The 21987-nt window shown below is 47.1% G+C and overlaps 1 protein-coding gene across 5 annotated transcripts; it reads left to right on the top strand.

Annotated features, from left to right (window-relative positions):
* The first annotated feature begins 355 nt into the window (after window positions 1-355).
* On the top strand, window positions 356-14780 carry LOC119876783 (alpha-1,3-mannosyl-glycoprotein 2-beta-N-acetylglucosaminyltransferase). 5 transcript variants are annotated; one of them, XM_038551668.1, is made up of 4 exons: window positions 356-508; window positions 1370-1800; window positions 7373-7476; window positions 12186-14780. In XM_038551668.1, the coding sequence occupies exon 4, from the start codon at window positions 12309-12311 to the stop codon at window positions 13650-13652; it is 1344 nt and encodes a 447-aa protein (XP_038407596.1). In that variant the 5' UTR covers window positions 356-508; window positions 1370-1800; window positions 7373-7476; window positions 12186-12308; the 3' UTR covers window positions 13653-14780. The 5 variants fall into 5 exon arrangements, with proteins under 5 accessions (XP_038407596.1, XP_038407595.1, XP_038407597.1 ...); XM_038551667.1 differs by lacking the exon at window positions 7373-7476; XM_038551669.1 differs by lacking the exons at window positions 356-508; window positions 7373-7476 and adding an exon at window positions 656-1153.
* Window positions 14781-21987: the final 7207 nt, after the last annotated feature.

Genomic DNA, 21987 nt, shown 5'->3' with positions numbered 1-21987 from the left:
AAGCTGCCCACCCCCTCCCCGCCCCAGTCCCACCCGCAGACCCGCCGAGGCGCCAGGACGCATGCGCACTTGTCACTGCGCTGTGCGAAGCGACGCGAGCTCCCGCCCTTCGCCGTGCTCTGTGCCCCGCCCCTTCTCGTGCTGTAGCCCCGAGCTCCGTTCCGTTTCAGACCTGGCCCTGCCCACGCCTCGTCTTCAGTCTTGGGAACAGTGCGGACCCACGTCCCGCGCTCTCGTGGTGGCGGTGGTGGTGGGTGGGATGGAGAAGGGTACGGTGGCAGAATGAGGCCAGAGCAGGGGAGGCGGCACTTGCGGACTCACTTCCGGACCACGGGCGGAAGCGGATGCGGCGGAGGGTGGGAGGGGGGACCCGAGCGCGAGGGGAGGGTCCGGCCGCCGCGGGTCCAGGGGGTGGGGTCTGGGCCGCCTGTCCGGACCCAGCTTGGGGCCTGGACTCGGACCTGGGAGGGCCTCGGCTTCCGGCTGACACCCGGCCGGCGGGACCCAGGTAACGAGGCAGATGGGGCGAGGGTCGTCCGGGCTGTAGAGCGTGCGGGCGGGGGCGACCAGGGAGGGTCGCAGTGTCACTCCTTTCTGCGGCGAACACAGAGCACTGGGTTCGGAGGAGAAGGGTGGGAGGAGTTAAACTCGTGGCGGGGGGCGGGGGTCATGTGAACGCCACGCCCCTACAGGAAGGAAGGGTGTGTGTGTGTGTGTGTGTGTGTGTGTGCGCGCGCGCGCGCCTTTAGGAATGAATTTAGAAGGGAGGGGGCGACTGGCAAGGGTCTTCCCAACTGTGTAGCTATTGCTGGCAGGACTCAGGCCTCTATTCCAGGACGGTTCTCCCAGTGGCCCCGGGAAGAGTTTGAGATGAGGAATCACATCCCTGGCACAGTCTTGGAGGCAGAGGGGGAGATGAGGGTGAAGGGAAAGGAGCGAAGAATGTATGTGCAAGGTGCCAGCATCTAGGTCTGGGATGGATTTAGTTCATTCAGGGAGAGCTGATTAAAAAACTGAACACTCTAAGAAGCTTGGGAGATGCAGGAGATTAGTGTGTGGCAAGAACAAGAGAGCGGGGAGAAGGATGTTCTTTTCTCTGTTTTTTACAAGACAGTCGATTGATGATAGAGCAGAGTGAAGGAATCTAATTTAGGTAAGGGAAGGAGAGGTGGGCGGGGGGATGGGGTGACTGGGTGACGGGCACTGACGGGAGCACTTGATGGGATGAGCACTGGGTGTTACGCTATATGTTGGCAAATCGAACTCCAATAAAAAAATGTACAAAAAAACAATTTAGTTAAGGGGTCTTAGGAATCCATTTGGGCAAATAATAGATTAGAAAATGTCATAATGTCTAAATATTCCACAGGTTAACACTGAAATCAGCCTCTGGCCATGCCGGTTCAATGGCTTGTTTCTTCTCATGAACCCCAGCAGAAGACAGACGGGCCGGCCCTCACAGTGGATGGCTTCCCTTCCCTGAGCAAGAGATGGGATAGAACCTGGGATCTGCCAGACACCAGACTCTGGGCTAAATAAACCAGCTGAATGAAGGAATGTAACAGACCCCTGAGAGGGACACTGAACCCTGCAGTGGGGGGGGAGGGGCCTGGACATACCCCTTCCCCCCCCCCCAGACTCCTCCCCTTCAGAGTCCACTCAGCCATGGACTTTGGACCTGGATAAGAGGAGAGAAACTGCACTTTGGTGTATCTGATTTGGTATTCTAAGTTTTGGAAATGGACTGCTGGAAGGGGGTTTGGTGATCTCCAGGGTAGCAGCTAAGAGAAGAGAAGAAAGGTAAGTCTCGTGTCTCACTTCCCACTTGGTGCCTTTTTGCTTGCTGCTCTTGTGCAGAAAATGTTCAGTGGGGCAAATCTGGGGACACTGCCATTTAGGAAGTGCCTGATGAGAACCCTTACCACATGGGTACAAAGGAAGCTTCAATCTGTTTCACTCTCTTAGAATGCAGACTTGTTTCCAGCCTCTCTTTACCCAGGCAGAAGGAGCACCTTCTAAGGGGTTGTGTGCAATGGCAGTTGTGAAATGAGGCCTAGGAGAACATGAAAACAATTTAGGCTTCTGAAGAGAGGTTGAATTAGATTATAAGGGCTAACGCTGATTCAACACATTAGGGCTAAGTAAGACTCTAGATTACCCAGGCAGATGCAGGCTGCTGTGTTTTGGGGAACTAACTGAATAGAGCTGCCTTGGCGGGGAGGATTGAAGATGGTCTAGATAACTTCCTAAATTATCTCTCTTTCTCCTCTGTCTATAAGGGGGTTTAGGCCATGAAACTTCAGGTGACAGCAGAGGAACAGAATACATGTTTGAGATCAGTTGAATTTTTATTCTAGCTCTGACTTTGTTAGTGTGCACCCTAGATATGTCAGTTTATTTCTGCCACGTTTTGTTCACCCAAAAGACGGGCATAACTAACTTTATACATCTCTCACACGTTGTTACTGGAAGCAAACGAAAGGATAGATTTTGAAAAGTATCCAGGGCCATGTACATGTAAAACAGTACCATTGACATTGCTTGATGATGCTTGTATAATTGTTACATACAAAAACTGAATTAGGGGTTCTGTTCTTTTCTTGAATTAGTGTACTGGCAAAAACCTTTGATGTCTTCAATTAAAAGCCTACCCTGAATTTATCTCATTTTGTTGCTGTTAAACAGTACTTGAGATCATCAAGTGATGGTGGAAAAGGTGCATAAGTCCAGGAGAACTTAGGTTGAGGGATTCTGGTCCTTAGGGCTCTCCACACTTGTGACAAGTGTGCTTCTTGGGGGTAGCAGATTAAAGAGGGGTGGAGGAAAGTATAAGTCTGAAGGGCCAAGTGTGTGGTTAGGAGACAGAGCCCCATTTCTTGGAGTAATTGCTGAGCCTTTTCTTCTGGTGGCATACCCTGGTATTTTCTCCTGCTCTTTAAGATGACAGTTTTTTTGGACTGCCATCTTTTTAGCCCTTTATATTTTTTGCAGGTTCTCTTCCCATTTAAGCAGGGAACTGCTTCTTGTCACTCCTTGTTGCTCCTTCCTTGAACTCCGGTTCAAGATAGGCATAGTGACGACAAACAGGAGATGTGTTGAGAATTTTGATAGAGGGCTGTGGTGACCTGGTGCCGGGGCAGGAAGCCTGGCTTCTAGCATATCTTTGCCTCTCACTGGATGTGTAACATCTCATATTCATTGGGGGCTGGCAGCAAGAACTAAGGTCCTTTGCAAGCTGAAAATGATAGTATTTATGACTTAGTTTCTTTTTCCCTCCTCCTTCTTTTCTTGCCTGCCTTCCCCCAGTAGTGAGCTGTTTCTTCTCTGGTGTGAGGCTTACTTGGGGCTATACCTTTCAGGCCAAGCTTCTACTTTAGAAGGTCTGGATGTCAGGGTAGCATGTCACCTACCCCAGCTGGGCCCAGCAAATTCCTGGTGCCAGTCCTTGCAAGGCATACCTGGTCCAGGATGCATCTGCAACTCTCATCTTACCTGGAAGGCCTCTGAGCACTTAGAAGCATTTAAAGTACCACAGAGTTGTGCTGTATTTACATGGTGTTCATGTTACATGAAGCGTCCAGGCTGTTGTGTCACTTTTCTGTCACCATGTTGTTGTAAGGAAGAGAACAGGGATTATTTCCCCAGTTTGATATTTAAGGGGAAGGAAGCTACAGAAGCCCTGAGCATAAAGGGCTTTCCTAAGTGTGGAGAAGCAGACACTGTAATTGCCTGCCCAGTGTGGTGCTGTGTCTACAGCATCTGACCTGATAAGGGCCATCTGGATTCTGCTGCAAACCTTCAGGGAGGGGAATTCAGTGCCCTATCAGACAGCATCTCTGGTAAGACATTTCCTTCCTAGACTTAACCAGAATTCCTCTCCTCTGTCATTTTTACTGAAAGCTCTAGTCCTGACCCTTTGACAAGACAGCCTTCTCAAGACAGTCATCTGCCTTCTCACATCATCCTCATACTAGGATCTCAGACCACTTAGCCAAGACCAGTGATAGACCTAACCAAAAGTTATGTATGTGTTTTAACTGAATTTATTTATACCATTCTGTCATACAAAAGGAATTCTATGTGGCTAACCAAAAGTTTCGTTTTACAGATAATGCTCACTGGTCATTGTATTCATCTCTTTTTTCTTTGATCTTGATGGGCTGTTTCTCTGGGTATCCACGGGGAGTAGGGATGTTGGGAGAATGGGAGAAGGAAAAATAGACACAGATCTAAACCTTTGATTTTACTTCTGATAGTTTCCAGCCAAAATCTGCCTTAAGTTCAGAGCATGAATTCTTTCCAAATTGTAAACAATTTCAGGTATCTTAGGTATGGTTTATGGGAAGTTGGAACAATTTTCACTTCCTTCTCCTCATCTCTCCAGTCTTCTCTCGGAGGTAGTGGGGGTGAGCAGGATACACTATTTTTGCTTCTAATTCTCTCTTATCTCATGAGCAGATCTTCCTGTTTCTTCCATTTTCACATACTCCGATTCCAATTTCATTCCCAGAATCCAGGCACCTAGCTCCTTGTTTCTGCCCTTCTTCCCTGTGCCCCCACTTCCCACCCCAAAAACACCTCCTCATGAAATCTCCGTCAAAAGCCCAGGGCCTCTTTTTCCAGGTCAATGTGGCACTTACCACCCTGGCTTCTTACCTCTCAGACCAAATGTTTTCTCTTGTTTCCATCTAGAATTCAGCACAAACCACTTCTCTAACCAGGCTCTTTCTGCTTGGGATAGTCCTTTTGCAGCTGGGGAATTTCTACCCTTAGATCTTCCTGGGAGCCTTGGAATTTCAACAAAGGATTGTAGTCATTGGATGTGAGTTATGGTGCACAAACAGTTCCCCATTCTTGTCCTCTTTGAACTGCCTTCAGTAGAGAAGGATTATTGTTAGAGATGGGAACATTACATCTCATGGGCTGGTTGGTCCTCCCTACCTTTCAGCATCTCACTATGTCCTTTGTCCTGGAGGGTGATTTTAGCTCCTGATATCTTGGGTCTACAAACCAGTATTTCTCAACTCGTTACACTTTTAGGAATGATCATTTTCCTTCTTACCTTGACATGGAGTGTGAGTGTGTAGGTCTCCCATATCTCACAATTCCCTTCATAAAGAAAGCATAAAGAGAGGGCAAAGGTGCAGAGACAGTGGCTACTGGCTGACATATGAGTGTGGGCGTGCATTTCTTACCATGGTCCATGAAGTCAGCTCAGCTGGAGACCTTGGACACACACACACACACACACACACACACACAGAGTCCAGCCTCAGTGATGTGTCAGCTCTTTTCTCTGCTCCTTCAGGGCTAGCTCCAGTTGCTTCTACCAGGACTTCCCTGCTGCCCCACTGTGCACCTGTCATTCTGGACACATGGCCATCTCAGAGCATTTGCACCCAAGAATATATAAGAGGAAGGAATGAGTGCATGAATGCCTGGGTCTAAACCTGGCCATGCCCTTCATCATGTCTTGTGACCTTCAGCCAGTTGGCACTTACTCTGAGATTCACACTCCTGATCTGTAGAATGGGATGATAATTAATGCACACTCTGCAGACTGCTGGGAGGGTTCCACAAGTGGAGGCCTCTGTACAACTAGTTTATTTCCTTAGCTCCAGGCTGAGGAGGAGGCCCTGCCATTTTGTTTCTCTAAAACCGTTCATGATTCCTGGTTTCCTGTAGAAACAAGTTCGTAAGCAAAATCAGTAACCACACACTGCTAAGTTCCTGCCTGCTGTGTGAAACACAGAGGGAAGTGGATTCGGGGAAGGCCCGGTGCCTGTAGAATGTGTCCTGGTCACATGGTAGGGCTGGCCCTAGCCTGAGTGTGCATGAGTAGCCAGTAGATTCTCACTTCCCAGGATTAGATGAAGACATCAAGGCTTTTCCAGGGTGCTGCCTCACCCCCTTTCACAAAATTCTAAGATTAAGTCCTTTACTCCTTAAGACTCATGGTTCTTATCCCAGAACAAGTCTGTCTCTGCTCTTATACTCAGAGCGAACAGCTCTCATTCCCCACATCGAAAGGAAAAAACAAAGTATTAAAAAAAAAAAAAAGAAAAATGGAAAACAGCTGGCCCCTTCGGCTTTTGGCAGCAGGTGTTTCCTCTTTGGCGTCTTTTTTTGGTACCGTGGTTCTTGTCCTCACAGCCCTGCTGCACCCTTTGGCCCCTCCGTTGTCCCAACTCCTCCCTCTAGGAAGCTCGAGTTTAGCAGGTTGATGAGAGCTGAGCTGTGGGGCTGGCCGGCCCACCTCACGTTGGGATCCCCATCAACTCCTTGAGGCTGTAGGGCTTGGGAGCGCAAAACTCCGGAAGTCTCCACCGGGTCGGGTTCAGGGTTGTGAGCAGGGAAGGGCCCAGTGTAACAACTGTCAACACAGCGCCTCCCGAGGTTGGGAACCCTGAAAAACTTGGGATCCTGACGGCTGCTAACTGCCAAGCCCCGCGGAGGAGGCCGGCCAGGAGGAAGGGGCCCCGCGAGTACTGGCAGCAGGTCCCGCCCCTCGGCCCTTCCCCGTCCCGCCCTTCCCGGGGAAGGGCCACGTTGCTCGCCTGGCGGGCGGGCCGGGCGAATGTAGGAAGGGGCCGGCCGGGAGGTAGGCACCGGCATCCGCGCGAGTGGTTGGAACGCGCCGGGCCCCCGGGCTCGTTCCTCGCGCTCCGGGGCGCTCCAAGTTGAGGGCCAGGGAGTGCGGAGGACCCGGTGAGTAGGGGCCCGAAACGTCGGCGTCCGTCGGTTCCGAGGCTTGTCTCGGGGAGGGGATGGAGGTCCCCGCGGGAGCGGAGAGGGCGCCCCAGGGGCTGGGTCCCGGCTGGAGAAGCGGCTCTTCTCCGAGCGCTTCGGGTGCCCGGAAGCCGCGGGCTTCGGCCGCGCACCACTCCCGACCCGGGAAGTGGAACTTAGAGTTGGGCTCTTGAAGTCCCGGGCCTCCAGCTGCGGGAGGGAGGGCGGGCTCCGCGGGGAGGGAGGCCGTTGTGAAACTTGGTGGTTGGGCGTGCGTGGGTGCGGGGCTGCGGGAGGTGTGATTGTTGGAGAGGTTTGGGGAGTGGGAAGGGGAGGTCGCTTTCCCTAAACTCCACCCCAGGGTAGTTTCCACTGGTACTAACTAGGGTTCTTTCCCCTCAGCCGCAAAGAAGAATGGACTCAATGTAAAAATAGTAAATTGGAGAGAAAACATTTTCCTACCTGTTAGGGTGTGGGGTGTTGGGGGCTCCTCAGATGTACAGGGCTCCCATCTTACAAATCGGAGCAGAAAGGCTGTGTGGCCAGCTGATCGGCGTTTGTACTTAGTTGGCAGCCCCCGGGTGAGGCTTCCACCTTGGTTAACCCTTGCCCCTATGGCCTGTTTAATTATTCTTTGCTTTAGATCATCACTGGCTGAGAGATCCAGCTTTATTCTCTGTCGTTTGTAGCAGTTTTCAGACCATGGAGTCTTTTAGATGCTTACATACCTTCAGTCTGCCTCCCATGGTGAGTCACCCCTGTCTGACCCCGTTACTGGAGACCCATGAGATCTTCTGGATTCCTGCTTCCGTGTTCTTTTCGCAGAGTTAGGAAGCATTGAAGTTATGTTTAGTCTCAGTGGCATATGTGACACCTTAAACTCACTTCCTGTTTGGGACTTTGGGAAAGTTGTCGCTATCCTTTTCATCATCAGAAGCCAGGGAACCCGAGGAAGATCCAAATCAACTCTTTCCCTGTTCAAATAAGGGAACTAAGATACAAGTGGGTCCAGCAACTTGCCCAAAGTTACCGGGTTTCTCAGGCCTTCATGCTTTTTTGGTGCACTAACATCATACTTCCTTTTAGTCTTTCCTTTTTCAGGATGAATAACCTGCATCCCTTCCTCATAGGTCTTATGCTCTAAGCTCTTGAATTATTTAGTGTATCTTCTCGACTTCTTTTCATTTCTTCCGTCCTTGTGAAAGTATGGAGCCTGATACATGATGTGGGAGTCTAGCAGAAGTCTAATAATGAACAAGAAAGTAAATCAGTTAGGTCTCCATTAACTGTAGTGTATTTCATACTTTGAATTTTTTAGGCAGTGCTTTTTAACATACTTAGCAAGACAAAGGTAGAAAGGAAAGCCTGTCAATATTACTTAACTCCCATACTTTTTTTGAAGCTAAGTATGATTTCTTCATTATTGCTTATGGGGATCCCTGGGTGGCGCAGTGCTTTAGTGCCTGGCTTTGGCCCAGGGCGCGATCCTGGAGACCCGGGATCGAATCCCACGTCGGGCTCCCGGTGCGTGGAGCCTGCTTCTCCCTCTGCCTGTGTCTCTGCTTCTCTCTCTCTCTCTCTCTCTCTCTGTGTGACTATCATAAATAAATTAAAAATTCATTAGGAATTTTTTTCAAAATTCCTTGCTTATGAAAGGAAGTTGACAATCTGGTATCTTGCTGTTTAAATAATATTTTTACCAGGGCCAGGAAGGGGGATGAGGAGGCACTGGCTGCAGAATACCATGGAATCAGTGTTAGAAAGGATCTCACAGCTTCTAGACAGTCCTTCAGAGAAGAAATTGAGACCTACAGGGCTTGGTGGGACCCGCTCAGAGCCTCCTGGGATTTGGCTGAGGGTTTTACACATTAAAAATACTCTTCAGGGCAGCCCCGGTGGCTCAGCGGTTTAGTGCCGCCTTCAGTCCAGGGTGTGATCCCAGAGACCAGGGATCGAGTCCCACGTCAGGCTCCCTGCATGGGGCCTGCTTCTCCCTCTGCCTGTGTCTCTGCCTCTCTCTCTCCTCTCTGTGTATTCTGATGAATAAATAAATAAAATCTTTAAAAAAAAATACTCTTCATCTCCTACCACAGTGCAGATGTCTTTGTACTTGGTGGTGTGGATCAGCTGTGTCACTTACCTGAAAGAGTGTGAAAACTAGCATATCAGAACGAGTTTTGAATCTGTTCCTTGCAGGCAAATGTCATTAATAACAGAACATAGAAACTCAGTTCAAGGTTAAGGACTATTGCATTTTAGAAAAGGAAGATGTGGCACATTGTATTTTCCCAAATTGGTCATCCCATAAATATCCCATTCCTCTTGTTAGAATTGGACATTGTTCTCCACTCACAAGTGGTGAGATCTGTGGTTTTCTCCCTTGGAGTGTGGTTAGGGACTCATGATTCCTCTGACCTACAAGTAAAAGGCAGAAGTGATCCAAGGCTAGATCATGAAAAGGATACAGTTTCACCTGGTTTACTCTCTTTTTTGGGACACTCATCTTTGGAACCCAGCCATCAAGTTCAGAGGAAACCCAGGCCAAGTGAAGAGACTACATGGAGGTGTTGCAGCTAGCACTCCAGCTAACCATGCTAACATCAACCTGCAGATGTGTGACAGAATATGCCTTTGAGGGGGAATCAACCCCTCAGCTTTTGAGTCTTCTAGCTGAGGTCCCAGACATCATGGAGCAGAGACATGTCATCCCCTCTGCACCTCACTGTCCAAATTTCTGACCTGTTGAAACTGAGAGGAAATAAATGATTGCTATTGATTTAAGCCCTTAAGTGTTTTTTTTATTTTTCAATAATAGTTACTGATAAGGAAGGTAATATGAATGGAAGCAGGCCCTCAGATTTTGAACTTGGGGCCTGAGCACAGAGGACAGAAGGAACACTTTGCTGTGCTTATCAAGGGTACATAGATTCTGTTTTACTCATTATTTCAGGTACTTATTGTTGTATCACACATCACCCCAGAACTTAATGGTTTAAAACAGCAGAATCATTTTATTTCTATCTTAGCTATGTGGTTCTTGCTCGTGGTCTTTCATGCAGTTGCAGTCTGATGTGGCCAGAGCTGGGATCATCTGAAAGGCTTCCTCCCATGTCTAGTGGTTGATGCTTGCTGTTGGCTAGAACCTTAGCTTGGATTGTGAGCTGGAATACCTGTAGGTGTTCTATCCGTGTGGCTTGGGTTTCCTCTAACCTTTGTGGCCATATTCAAAGAGCATGCATCTCAGCAGCAACAGGTGGAAACTGTATCGCCTTTCTTTCTTTTATTTTCTTTTTTAAAGATTTTATTTATTTATTCATGAGAGACATGAGAGAGAGGCAGAGACATAGGCCAAATGAGAAGCAGGCTCCTGCAGGGAGCCCAATGTGGAATTCCATCCCAGGACCTTAGGATCATGGCCTGAACCAAAGGCAGATGCTCAACCACTGAGCCACCCAGGTGCCCGTGTATTGCCTTTCGTGGACTAGTTTTGCAAATCTTGCATGATCACTTCCTTGATAGTCACAGATCAAAGAGAGGGAACAGAGACCCCACATCCCTCACCTCTACTGAGAGGAATGGCCTTACATCTTTGTTAAGAAGAGCATGTGAGGTGAATATGTGGTGATCATCTTTGGATGATCAGAACTTGTTTTCCACTTGAAACTTTTAAAAGAAGGACAACTGTTTGAATTTTTGCATCTGATGAGTAAGAAATTTTATCTTAGTATAGTTTAATTTGCATTTTTCTTACTATAAGTGAAATTGAGTATCTTTTCATGTACCCAAGGACCAATTCAGTATCTTTTTGTGAATTGCCCTGGTCTAACTAAAGATAAGGAGTTTTGGCTTTTTACCCCCTCAGTTTAAAAGTTTTTTGTCAGACTATTGGCTTTTTATTTGTGATATATATTGCAAATATTCTCTCCCAGTTTGTCTTTCAACTTGGCCAATTGTGTTTATATCGTGCAAGTGTTTTACTTATTACTGCATCTAGATTTTGAATCAAACTTAGCCTTTTTTTGTATGCAGGTTATAGAGGAATTGATGTGTATTTTCTTCTAGCACTTGTATAGTTAGATTTTTTATATTTAGAACTCTAATCCACTTGGGAGTTATTCTGTACAGTTATATAATTTTGTTTTTCCAAATAGCTGTATAGTTGTTATAACAACTAATAGACCATTTTTTTTGCCTTAGTAATTTTAAATATCACCTGTATCTTCTATTGGGTTTCTACACATATTTGGGTCTGTTTTTGTAGTTTAAATTGTATTCCTTTGGATCTATTTATTTACCTACTAGCATCACATCGTTTTAATTATAGAAGCTTTGTAATGTGTAGTATTTTAATGGTTGGTAGGCTAATGAGCAAAACCTTGCTCATGTAGGTTTTGAATATTCCTTGTTAAGTTTATTCTTACATAGTTTATAATTTTTATGGCTGTTGTAAATAGGGTTTTCTCAAGCATTGTGACTTCTAATGAGTTATTTTTTGTGTATAGGAAGGCTACTGATTTGTGCCTGTTAGTTTTATATCCTGCTACTATGCTCAATTCTTCAGTTGTTTGGGTTTATCATTGATTCTATCAGTTTCCCAGGCATATTCTTACAGTATCAACAAATAGATAGTCATGCTTCTTTTTCCACTTCTGTAGTCCATTCACATTGGCTGATCCCTCCAAGAGAATGTTAAATTGTCATATAGATGGTGGGCAGCTTGGCTTTGCCCCTGACTTTTGTGGGAATGCCGCTAGTGCTTCCTTATTAGATAAGGTCTGACTTTAGCCTAGAGGTGTGATATTAAGAGTTTTTATTTTTATTTTTTTAAAGATTTTATTTATTTATTTGAGAGAGCGAAAGCGTGGGCCTGTGAGCTAGGGGCAGAGGGAGAGAAATTGGAGCAGGCTCCCTGCTGAGCCTGGAGCCCCTCTGGGGCTTGATCTCACCACCCTGAGATCAAGACCTGAGCTGGTACCAAGAGTCCTATGCTTAACTGACTGAGCTTCCCAGGCACCCCTAATATTAGGGTTTTAAAATCAGTAATCTGTGAGCAATTTGATTTGAGGAATGGGAGGCAGAAAGACTCACCTCCATCCTTGCCCCTAAAACTCTGCAGAGAAGTTGAAACTGAAGTCTTTCACGTATGGGAGGAAAAGTAGGGTTCTGTTGCTTCCTCCTTGACAACATCACGCTTTATTTCTCACTCAAACCATATTGCTTTTCTGAGGCTCATGGACTCATTTTGGAGTGGGGGAAGTGTGTTGTCCTATCCTCTTTATCCCAGATTAAGAGATGGGCAGCTCATTTCTAAGAGAGCTCTGGAGTCAACCTCTTGGCCTCCCACTTGCCCTACTGTTTCTCCTATTCTTGGATGCCCCTTCAGGCCCCATTCCTCCACCCCCAGGAGAGCTGCATGCCTTTGTGATGAAGGTTGGTTTTGTTTGTCTTCTCCTCAGGTGCATGGCTGCTTCCTGTTTCCAAAGGCCAGAGAAAGCATCCCTAGGGCTGTGGAAGTAAACTAGGCAAGCAAAGGGCAGCCTCGAGCCCCACCCTTGCTGCCCTCCCCTGTGGGGGCCAGGATGCTGAAGAAGCAATCTGCTGGGCTTGTGCTGTGGGGCGCCATCCTCTTTGTGGCCTGGAATGCCCTGCTGCTCCTTTTCTTCTGGACGCGCCCGTCACCCAGCAGGCTGCCCTCAGACAGCGCTCTCGATGATGACCCCGCCAGCCTCACCCGGGAGGTGATCCGTCTAGCCGAGGATGCAGAGGTGGAGTTGGAGCGCCAGAGAGGGCTGTTGCAGCAGATCAGGGAGCATCATGCTCGGTGGAGCCAGCGGTGGAGGGTGCCCACTGCTGCTCCACCTGCCCCACCGCGTGTGCCTGTGTCCTCCCCACCAGCTGTGATCCCCATCCTGGTCATCGCCTGTGACCGCAGCACTGTCCGGCGCTGCCTGGACAAGCTGCTGCATTACCGGCCCTCAGCCGAACACTTCCCCATAATTGTCAGTCAGGACTGCGGGCATGAGGAAACGGCCCAGGTCATCGCCTCCTACGGCAGTGCCATCACGCACATCCGGCAGCCAGACCTGAGTAGCATCACGGTGCCCCCAGACCACCGCAAGTTCCAGGGCTACTACAAGATTGCGCGGCACTACCGCTGGGCGCTGGGCCAGGTCTTCCACAAGTTTAAGTTCCCAGCAGCGGTGGTGGTGGAGGACGACCTGGAGGTGGCTCCAGACTTCTTTGAGTACTTTCAGGCCACATACCCGCTGCTGAGGGCCGACCCCTCCCTGTGGTGTGTGTCTGCCTGGAATGACAACGGCAAGGAGCAGATGGTGGACTCCAGCAAGCCAGAGCTGCTGTACCGCACTGACTTCTTCCCTGGCCTGGGCTGGCTGCTGCTGGCCGAGCTCTGGGCCGAACTGGAGCCCAAGTGGCCCAGGGCCTTTTGGGACGACTGGATGCGTAGGCCTGAGCAGCGGCAGGGCAGGGCCTGTGTGCGGCCTGAGATCTCCAGAACGATGACCTTTGGCCGCAAGGGTGTGAGCCATGGGCAGTTCTTTGACCAGCACCTCAAATTCATTAAGCTGAACCAGCACTTTGTGCCCTTCACCCAGCTGGATCTGTCATACTTACGGCAGGAGACCTATGACCGAGATTTCCTTGCCCGCGTCTATGGGGCTCCCCTGCTGCAGGTGGAAAAAGTGAGGACCAGTGAGCGCAGCGAGCTGGGGGAAGTGCGGGTCCAGTACACCGGCAGGGACAGCTTCAAGGCCTTTGCCAAAGCTCTGGGAGTCATGGACGACCTCAAGTCCGGTGTCCCCAGGGCCGGCTACCGGGGCATTGTCAGCTTCCTGTTCCGGGGCCGCCGTGTCCACCTGGCCCCCCCACAGACGTGGGATGGCTATGATCCTAGCTGGAATTAGCAGCGCCTGCCTGTCCCTCCTGGGCATCTTCCTTGTCATATCATGGGCTGAGATGGGCTGCATCGTCCTCTTTGTGTCTCTCTTGGGTACATTTATCTTTATCTTTTGTTTTCTTTTTTCGAGTGGCATTCAGGAGCACAGAGGATAGGGTGAGAGTTATTCTCCTGTTCTCAAGGGGGTCAAGTCGGGAAACTATCTGGAGTACGTTGGGTGGTATTAAGCAAGAAACCACTGTGTGGTAGGGAGAGACTTGGGCATGTGGGAGCCACAGACTTCCATGTTCCAGGTTTTCTCCTAGAGCATCTGTAGAGAGGTTGGCAGCTCTCTTGACCAGCTCTCATTTTCCTTGTCCTTGCTCTTCCAACCAGGGTATGAGCTCATCCCCTTATATTTGCTCCCCATTCCCACCTTCCCCCAGTTTGAGGGGTTGTTGGCTTATTTGAAAAGGGGACTTACCTATGGCCAAAATGAGACTAACCAAAGGGGTTTCATCAGAGTCTGGGCGGAGCTGTTAGGCATTCAGGGTTTATTGCCACCCACCCTTATTTCTCTTTACCTGTCTCCTTATCCCTGACCTCCTTTCTGCTCTTCTTTCCTTGCAGCTTAGCAGTTTGTGATTCTAAGATGAAAAGTTGAAGAGAGAAACAAGACCTCTCCTCAGCTTATCTGAGGAATGGAGGGAAAGGTGGTAGGGGAAAGCCTTTGTGTAATAGGACATGCCTCCCTCATCCTGCCTCAAAGAAACAGACTCTGTTCCTGGATCCTGGCCTTTCTAAAAACGGATCCCTTCTCCATTACTGTAGGAGGTTTCATGCTGGCTTTTTGGAAGAGAGATTATTAGCTCCTTGTGTCCCCTTGCCCCTGGTGTTTGGTGCACAGGCTCCTCCATGAAGGTTGAGGCTTCTGGTGGCCCTCTCAGGGTGAGCGGTAGAGCAGCCAAGTCAGGATGGCTCCTGCCTTCCTCTTCTAGCAGACCCTGGGCATTCCCTTGTCTGCTCAGATTAGGATGAGGATGGCAGATTGGAGAGCAATGTGTGTGTTTTTGCTTCTGGCCTGACCTCAATTCCTGGAAGAAAGTTGAAGCTACAGAATTATTTTCAAAAATAAAGGCTGAATTGTCTGAAAAACTGTGTGTTTGTATGTGTGTGTGTTTATATGTCCTGGGACAGGAGGAGGAGTAGAGAAGTTGGTGAAGAGTCAAGAAGAAGGAAAAAGAAGGAAGAACAGGACTGAAGGAAAGGCCTGGATGGCAGGAGGAAGTGGATCAGCTAAAGGAAGAAAGCAGATGACCAGAAGACGGGAGCTGGGAGGGGTTGAGTGTGAAAGAAAGGCCAGGCTTGGAGGTGGAGGGGGTCCCAGGCTATAGTCACCTGCTGCTAATCTCTGGAGTTGGGCTGTGAACCCTTAGTGGATTTGAGCTTGCTGTAAGCCTGAAGGCCTGGTCTGAGAGAACCCAGGCAGTCCTTGATAAAGCAGGTCTATGTGCTGGGTGCTCCCCAGTGGCACAGACTCCATTTCCTGGGCCTCCTGGGGTGCTTCCTGAGCTCCCGGATGCTGAGCTGATGCCAGGGTAAGCTCTGTCAGTGACATTCAGAGACCTGACCATGATCCCAGTGAGGATGCCTTTTGTGCTGCCACCTAGAACACGCACATGGAGCTGGCAAACTTACTGAAACTTAGATCATGTAAAACACATTCTGAGAGTTTCGGTTCTGTATTTTTTTTTTTTTTTTATGTTTTATTAGTGGATTTGAAAACTCTGCGTAGGTGACTTTGTTCACAGATACCATTAACATGAGAGATTAACATGTATGAACTGTGGAGGGAGTGAGGTCACCGGGTCAGAAAGGGAGTAGCTCTGGCTTCCCTTTTCCTGGGCTTAAGAATGCTGAGTGTGCCGAGGGAACCGTGGTCAGACATTAATTTTAACCTTTTAGATTTTTGTAGAGCTAGTTTTGTCTTCCCATGTGCTCCTAGGTGGATTAATTTAACTCTGTTTTGGGGTAGGGAGATGGTCATTATCCATGATTTGTGGATAGTGACAGGTCCAGTGAGGCACTGAATCTGGCCCAACACACCGGCGCCAGGAGCACTTTGGCTGCCAAATTCCATGTTCTTAGCACTAAATGTACCAAACCATTGCTCACCAAGTGCATTGTCCTGTGTGCTCCGTAGTTAACATTAACTCATTTAATCCTCAAAGCAATTGGTGATAAGAACTCCTGTTTCAGAGATGAGGAAATGGGCACATAGAGGTTTCTTTGCCCAGGGTCACACATATGGTTGGGTGGAGTGGTGGATCTGAATGGGGCCCATGCTTTTAACTACCACCTAACACTGGACTATTCCCTTTCTATCCTTTACTACCCTCCTTCAGGATGGCCTCCTCAGCCTCCTTTGTACTTTGGTCTCCTGACCTTCAAGCCCCAGGGTAGTGAATGGGACCGGACTTCCTGGTTTGCCTAAGATGGTGGGCTGGCAGGGGCAGCCCTCCAGGAGAGATTTCAGAGGAAATGCCACTCTTAGAAGATTCCTCAGGTTTCTCCTGAAGCAAGGAGAACTTTAGATGTCTCTGTGTCGTTTCTTTTCCTTTTGATGTAGGTCCTCAGGCCACATTTACCCTGTTGAATCATTTTCAGGGGTGATTCATACGTACATGGCTGCCATCCATTCAGAACCATGATCCTCCTGCAGATGCAAAACGTGTAGAAATACCAAATGCAAAAGTACCATGCATTAAATATTTCAGGATTAACCTTCAGTTCAGAGATGTAAAGGTAATTCCAAAGAGTTCACCTAGCTCACTTCAGCACCCCTGCCAGGTGGGCCCTCACTGAAATAGCTGGTGACCAACTAGCATGGCTGGTGCAGGCTGCAAGTTCCTGCAGGTGGAAGTTCTCAGTGGTATGCAGGGTCTCAGCTGCCTACAAAAGACTTGGCCCAGCAGCTCTCAGCCAGGCCAATACCCTGACTTGGCCTTTGCACTTCTGCCTCTGCCTGTAATCCACAGCCCTTCCTCCACTTACTGCCGTCCTCCTGCCCCTGGTTCCTGAGAACAGTGATTCTGCATTTCCACCATGAATCTTCCTTCCACCAGTCTCTTGGCCTTTGCCATTGTTAAATAGCAAATATTTAATCAAGTAAATTTTAAAGATCTAATTGGCCTTATTGAACAATTCATGATTGGGTAGAATCCCATCTAGCAAGTAGAGACAAGCTTTAAAAGGCTAAGAAAGGCAGGACAAGGTAGTCAGACAAAAACTGTTATTTTGGGCAAGGTCACCTCCCTTTGGTGGATTCCTTCATCAGTGCTGACCAGGAAATTCCAAACTAGTTAAAACTACATTCCTGGGGAAGATTGAAACTGCAATCAGTTAGGAATTAGGCCCTGTTTAGTGACAGGTTTAACACAAGTGACTCCACTTTGGATCTATTGTTTCTTTTTTAGTTTTCTCCCTTTACTGGGTCATCTTAGTGGAATCTCATTTGTGAGGTGGATCACATTCAGTGTGGACAAATGAGTCTTTGTGTTCTCCCTGAGCTGACCCACCCGAGTATGTTCAGAATCCTGCCAGGGCTGAGAGGCCAGGGCTAGGAGTGGGTCCTGGGCACCAGGGCAGAGTAAGGACCACGGGTGGGAGCAGGGGTGGAGGCTGGGGCCCTGGCTGGGTTGGAGGAGTCTGTGTTTAATGTCAGATACAATGCCCTTTTAAAATGAAAGGTATAATTTCCTTTTTTCTTATTACAAAAGCAATACCTGTTCATTTTAGAAAACCAGAAAGCAGATAGTAATAGAAACATTCACACTTCCACATTCCTCTTCATCTCTCTTTATACCTACCAGGTTTCTTTCTTGCAAAATGAATGTATGAATGAATGAATGAATGAATGAATGAATGAATGAATGAATAAAACATTTATTTTTCAATAACATCATTTCTTGCAAAATGAATGTATGAATGAATGAATAAAACATTTATCAATAACAAAAATACAGAAATATTTATTTAGCCTTATCTGAGTTGAACATTTATATACCCCCTATACATTGTCTCATAACCATGTCAAATATTTACCTTCACCATAATTTTCCTCATTTACCCTCTTTCTTAATACTCTTTAACAAATGCTGGATATCAGGCTTCCTGACAGGATTTCTGTAGAGATCAGTGGTTTGCCTTCAGTGGGGCCCTTGAATCTCCATCTATTGTCCCATTTACTTTCTGGGTGACAATCACAGAGAGTTTATACTTGGAGCAGAGGTGAGAGGATGACCACCACCTCTTGTTCTGAGGCACAGAGACCAGGTCTGGCATGTGAAGGACTTAAGCTGGACCCAGCTCTGGCTCACTGCTTTTACATCTGATTCTGTACCAGCTACTTGTCCTGCCAGAGCCTCTTCCTGTGAGGCAGGGACAATAGTGCCTCCCTTTGGGGTGGTTGTGGAGATTAATATGTATGAAAACAACTGTCCAGATCCTAGAGAAATCTCTGTCTCTGGTGCTCTCTTTTCCTTGGTTTCATTTTTGATCCTGCCTTATGGTGGGAGGAAGCAGACATTGCTTTTGAGAGAAAGGGGCCTGGGTGGTCCCAAGGCTGTTCCTCTCTCCCCCACTGTCCCTTCAGCTTACTTGAAATATGGCTCTTTATACTAAAACGATGAGACAGTATATTGAATTAGATTCAGCTACATACAGCAGAAAACTTTAATCACAGTGCCTTATGTGAAAGCTAGGTACTGTAGGGCAGCATGACTATTCCTGTGTCATCAGGGGCCCAGCTGTCTTGTCTCTCTGTCTCCTTAGCATGAAGCTTCCATCCTAGAAGTTACTCTTTGACTGCAGGAGCTCTAATCAAAGTGCTCACATTTGAGAAGGAAAAAAGAAGAAGGAAGAAGGGCAAAAGGTGAATTCCTGCTGCCAGTGCTCCTTTCTTGGAAGCCAGCAAATACCCTGATTATACAACTCCCTAGCTGGAACTGGATCACACAGACATACTAGTCTGCTGCAAAAAGTAACTATTCAGCAGAATCAAATTATGATTCCTTTTACCAAGGAAGAAGGCAGTGATTGTGTGGGAAGTTTGGGACCTCTGGCACACACCAGGCTTGGGAGGCTGAACTTGTGAGTGATGGAGAGGATATGAGAGGAGAGGATGATGGGGAGATTTTGAGGACTGCATTAGGAAACTTGACCTGGAGAGGGGCAGAGTTTAAGCTTCCTATGGCCCTAATCCTAGTGGACTGCGTGAGAATCATAACCAATGTGCTTAAGGGGGCTAGGCTTTCCCAGGGTCATACATGACAACTGAAAATCTTAAAGGCCACTTAGCCCCAGAAATGCCTATTGACAAGGGAGCAGGTTATTTCTCCTTAAGTGTTTTTTAAAAAAAGATTGACTTATTTGTTTTAGAGAGAGATTGGGCACAAAAGCATAGAAGAAGAGCAGACAGAGAAGGAGAGGGAGAATCCACAAGCAGACCCCCTGCAAAATTCTACATTCAGGATTTGAGCACGATCTGAGTGATTGCCTCTATACTAAGTATCTTCTGGGAGTTTCCCTTCATGGCATTGTGGCTATTTCGTCCTGGCCCACTCCTTGTTCACTGTGTGACCATGAACCAGACCTCAGGATTCCGTCCCAGACCTCAGGATTCTCAAACAGACAACGGATCTCAGCCTTTATTCCAAGACCTTTGAACTCTCGTTGCTGACCGGTTAGTAAGAAAGTGAGAAAAGAAGAGGCACATGAAAAGCTGTGAATGGGCCCAGAGTGCTTTTCATTCAGCAGAAGAAACTGGAAATTTGTGAGGGAGAGGGGGACAGGTCAGCTGTGTCTTGATTGTTAAGCTCCTGGAATATCTAGGCGTCTTGTTTTCTTGTCATCCTGTTATTTGGTCATTAACCCTGCGGCCCAGGAATTGAGTGCTGGAGGGACAAAGGGATAAAATTAAAACCAGTGAGGGAAAGGAAGTCAAAAGGCACAAACTTCCAATTGGAAGATAAATAAGTTCCTGGATGTGATATACAACATGATAACTATAAAAAATAAAATAAATTTAAAAAAATCCAATCCAATCCAATCCAATACAATACAATACAATACAATGTGGGACTTGGTCCCAGGCCCTGAGAACATGACCTGAGCTGAAACCAAGGGTCAGCTGTCTGACCCACTGAGCCACCCAGGTGCCCCTCCTTGCCTGTTTTTGACAGTGTATACCCCACATTCTCCCTGGACCCTCTGCCTGCTGGTTTCACTGTTGTAGGAGAGCCTCCAGGAAAAGTTGGCCTGGCACATTCTGACTGATCCCCATTTGATGTTGTTATTCTTTTTTTTTTTTTTTTTTTTTTGGTGGTATTCTTCCTACCATTATTTCTTTCCAAGAGAAGGGGGAGGGATTTACATTCTTGTGACCACTGCCTATGCATGTGTGGAAGAAGTATTGGAACTCTCTGTGGCTTCCTCTCAGTTTTTATGTGAATAAATACTAATTTACCAATATAAGGTCTTTAAAAATGAAAGATTTGTTACATAAGCAGAGTGAAGAGGGGTCTCTCCAGCCGCAACACCAGCCACCTGAGCATGTACCAGGCCATCAACAAGAGTGCCAGCATTTTCTTTTTTTTAAAATAATTTATTTTTCATTGGTGTTCAATTTGCCAACATATAGAATAACACCCAGTGTTCATCCCATCAAGTGCCCCCCTCAGTGCCCATCACCCAGTGACACCAACCCCCTCCCACCTGCCCTTCCACCACCCCTAGTTCTTTATCCAGTTAGGAGTCTCTCATGTTCTGTCTCCCTTTCTGATATTTCCTACCCATTTTTTCTCCTTTCCCCTTTATTCTGTTTCACTATTTTTTATACTCCCCAAATGAATGAGACCATATAATGTTTGTCCTTCTCCGATTGACTTATTTCACTCAGCATAATACCCTCCAGTTCTATCCACGTTGAAGCAAATGGCGGGTATTTGTCGTTTCTAAAGGCTGAGTAATATTCCATTGTATACATAAACCACATCTTCTTTATCCATTCATCTTTCGATGGACACCGAAGCTCCTTCCACAGTTTGGCTATTGTGGACATTGCTGCTAGAAACATCGGGGTGCAGGTGTCCCGGCGTTTCAATTGCAACTGTATCTTTGGGGTAAATCCCCAGCAGTGCAATTGCTGGGTCGTAGGGCAGGTCTATTTTTAACTCTTTGAAGAACCTCCACACAGTTTTCCAGAGTGGCTATACCAGTTCACATTCCCACCAACAGTGCAGGAGGGTTCCCTTTTCTCCGCATCCTCTCCAACATTTGTGGTTTCCTGCCTTGTTAATTTTCCCCATTCTCACTGGTGTGAGGTTTTGATTTGTGGTTTTGATATGTATTTCCCTGATGGCAAGTGATGCAGAGCATTTTCTCATGTGCGTGTTGGCCATGTCTATGTCTTTCTCTGTGAGATTTCTCTTCATGTCTTTTGCCCATTTCATGATTGGATTGTTTGTCTCTTTGCTGTTGAGTTTAATAAGTTCTTTATAGATCTTGGAAACTAGCCCTTTATCTGATATGTCATTTGCAAATATCTTCTCCCATTCTGTAGGTTGTCTTTGAGTTTTGTTGACTGTATCCTTTGCTGTGCAAAAGCTTCTTATCTGGATGAAGTCCCAATAGTTCATTTTTGCTTTTGTTTCTTTTGCCTTCGTGGATGTATCTTGCAAGAAGTTACTGTGGCCGAGTTCAAAAAGGGTGTTGCTTGTGTTCTCCTCTAGGATTTTGATGGAATCTTGTCTCACATTTAGATCTTTCATCCATTTTAAGTTTATCTTTGTGTATGGTGCTGGTGCAAGAGAGTGGTCTAGTTTCATTCTTCTGCATGTGGATGTCCAATTTTCCCAGCACCATTTATTGAAGAGACTGTCTTTTTTCCAGTGGATAGTCTTTCCCCCTTTGTCAAATATTAGTTGACCATAAAGTTGAGGTTCCACTTCCGGATTCTCTATTCTGTTCCATTGATCTATGTGTCTGTTTTTTGCCAGTGCCACACTGACTTGATGACCACAGCTTTATAGTACAACCTGAAATCTGGCATTGTGATGCCCCCAGCTATGGTTTTCTTTTTTAAAATTCCCCTGGCTATTCGGGGTCTTTTCTGATTCCACACAAATCTTAAAATAATTTGTTTCAACTTTCTGAAGAAAGTCCATGGTATTTTGATAGGGATTGCATTAAACGTGTACATTGCCCTGGGTAACATTGACATTTTCACAATATTAATTCTGCCAATCCACGAGCATGGAATATTTTTCCATCTCTTTGTGTCTTCCTCAATTTCTTTCAGAAGT

The sequence above is a fragment of the Canis lupus genome, chromosome 11, assembly GCF_011100685.1.
Source record: "Canis lupus familiaris isolate Mischka breed German Shepherd chromosome 11, alternate assembly UU_Cfam_GSD_1.0, whole genome shotgun sequence".
In the NCBI taxonomy this organism is placed as follows: Eukaryota; Metazoa; Chordata; class Mammalia; order Carnivora; family Canidae; genus Canis; species Canis lupus.
Note: the sequence above shows the minus strand (reverse complement) of the source record. Positions and strands in the feature narration are given on the sequence as shown.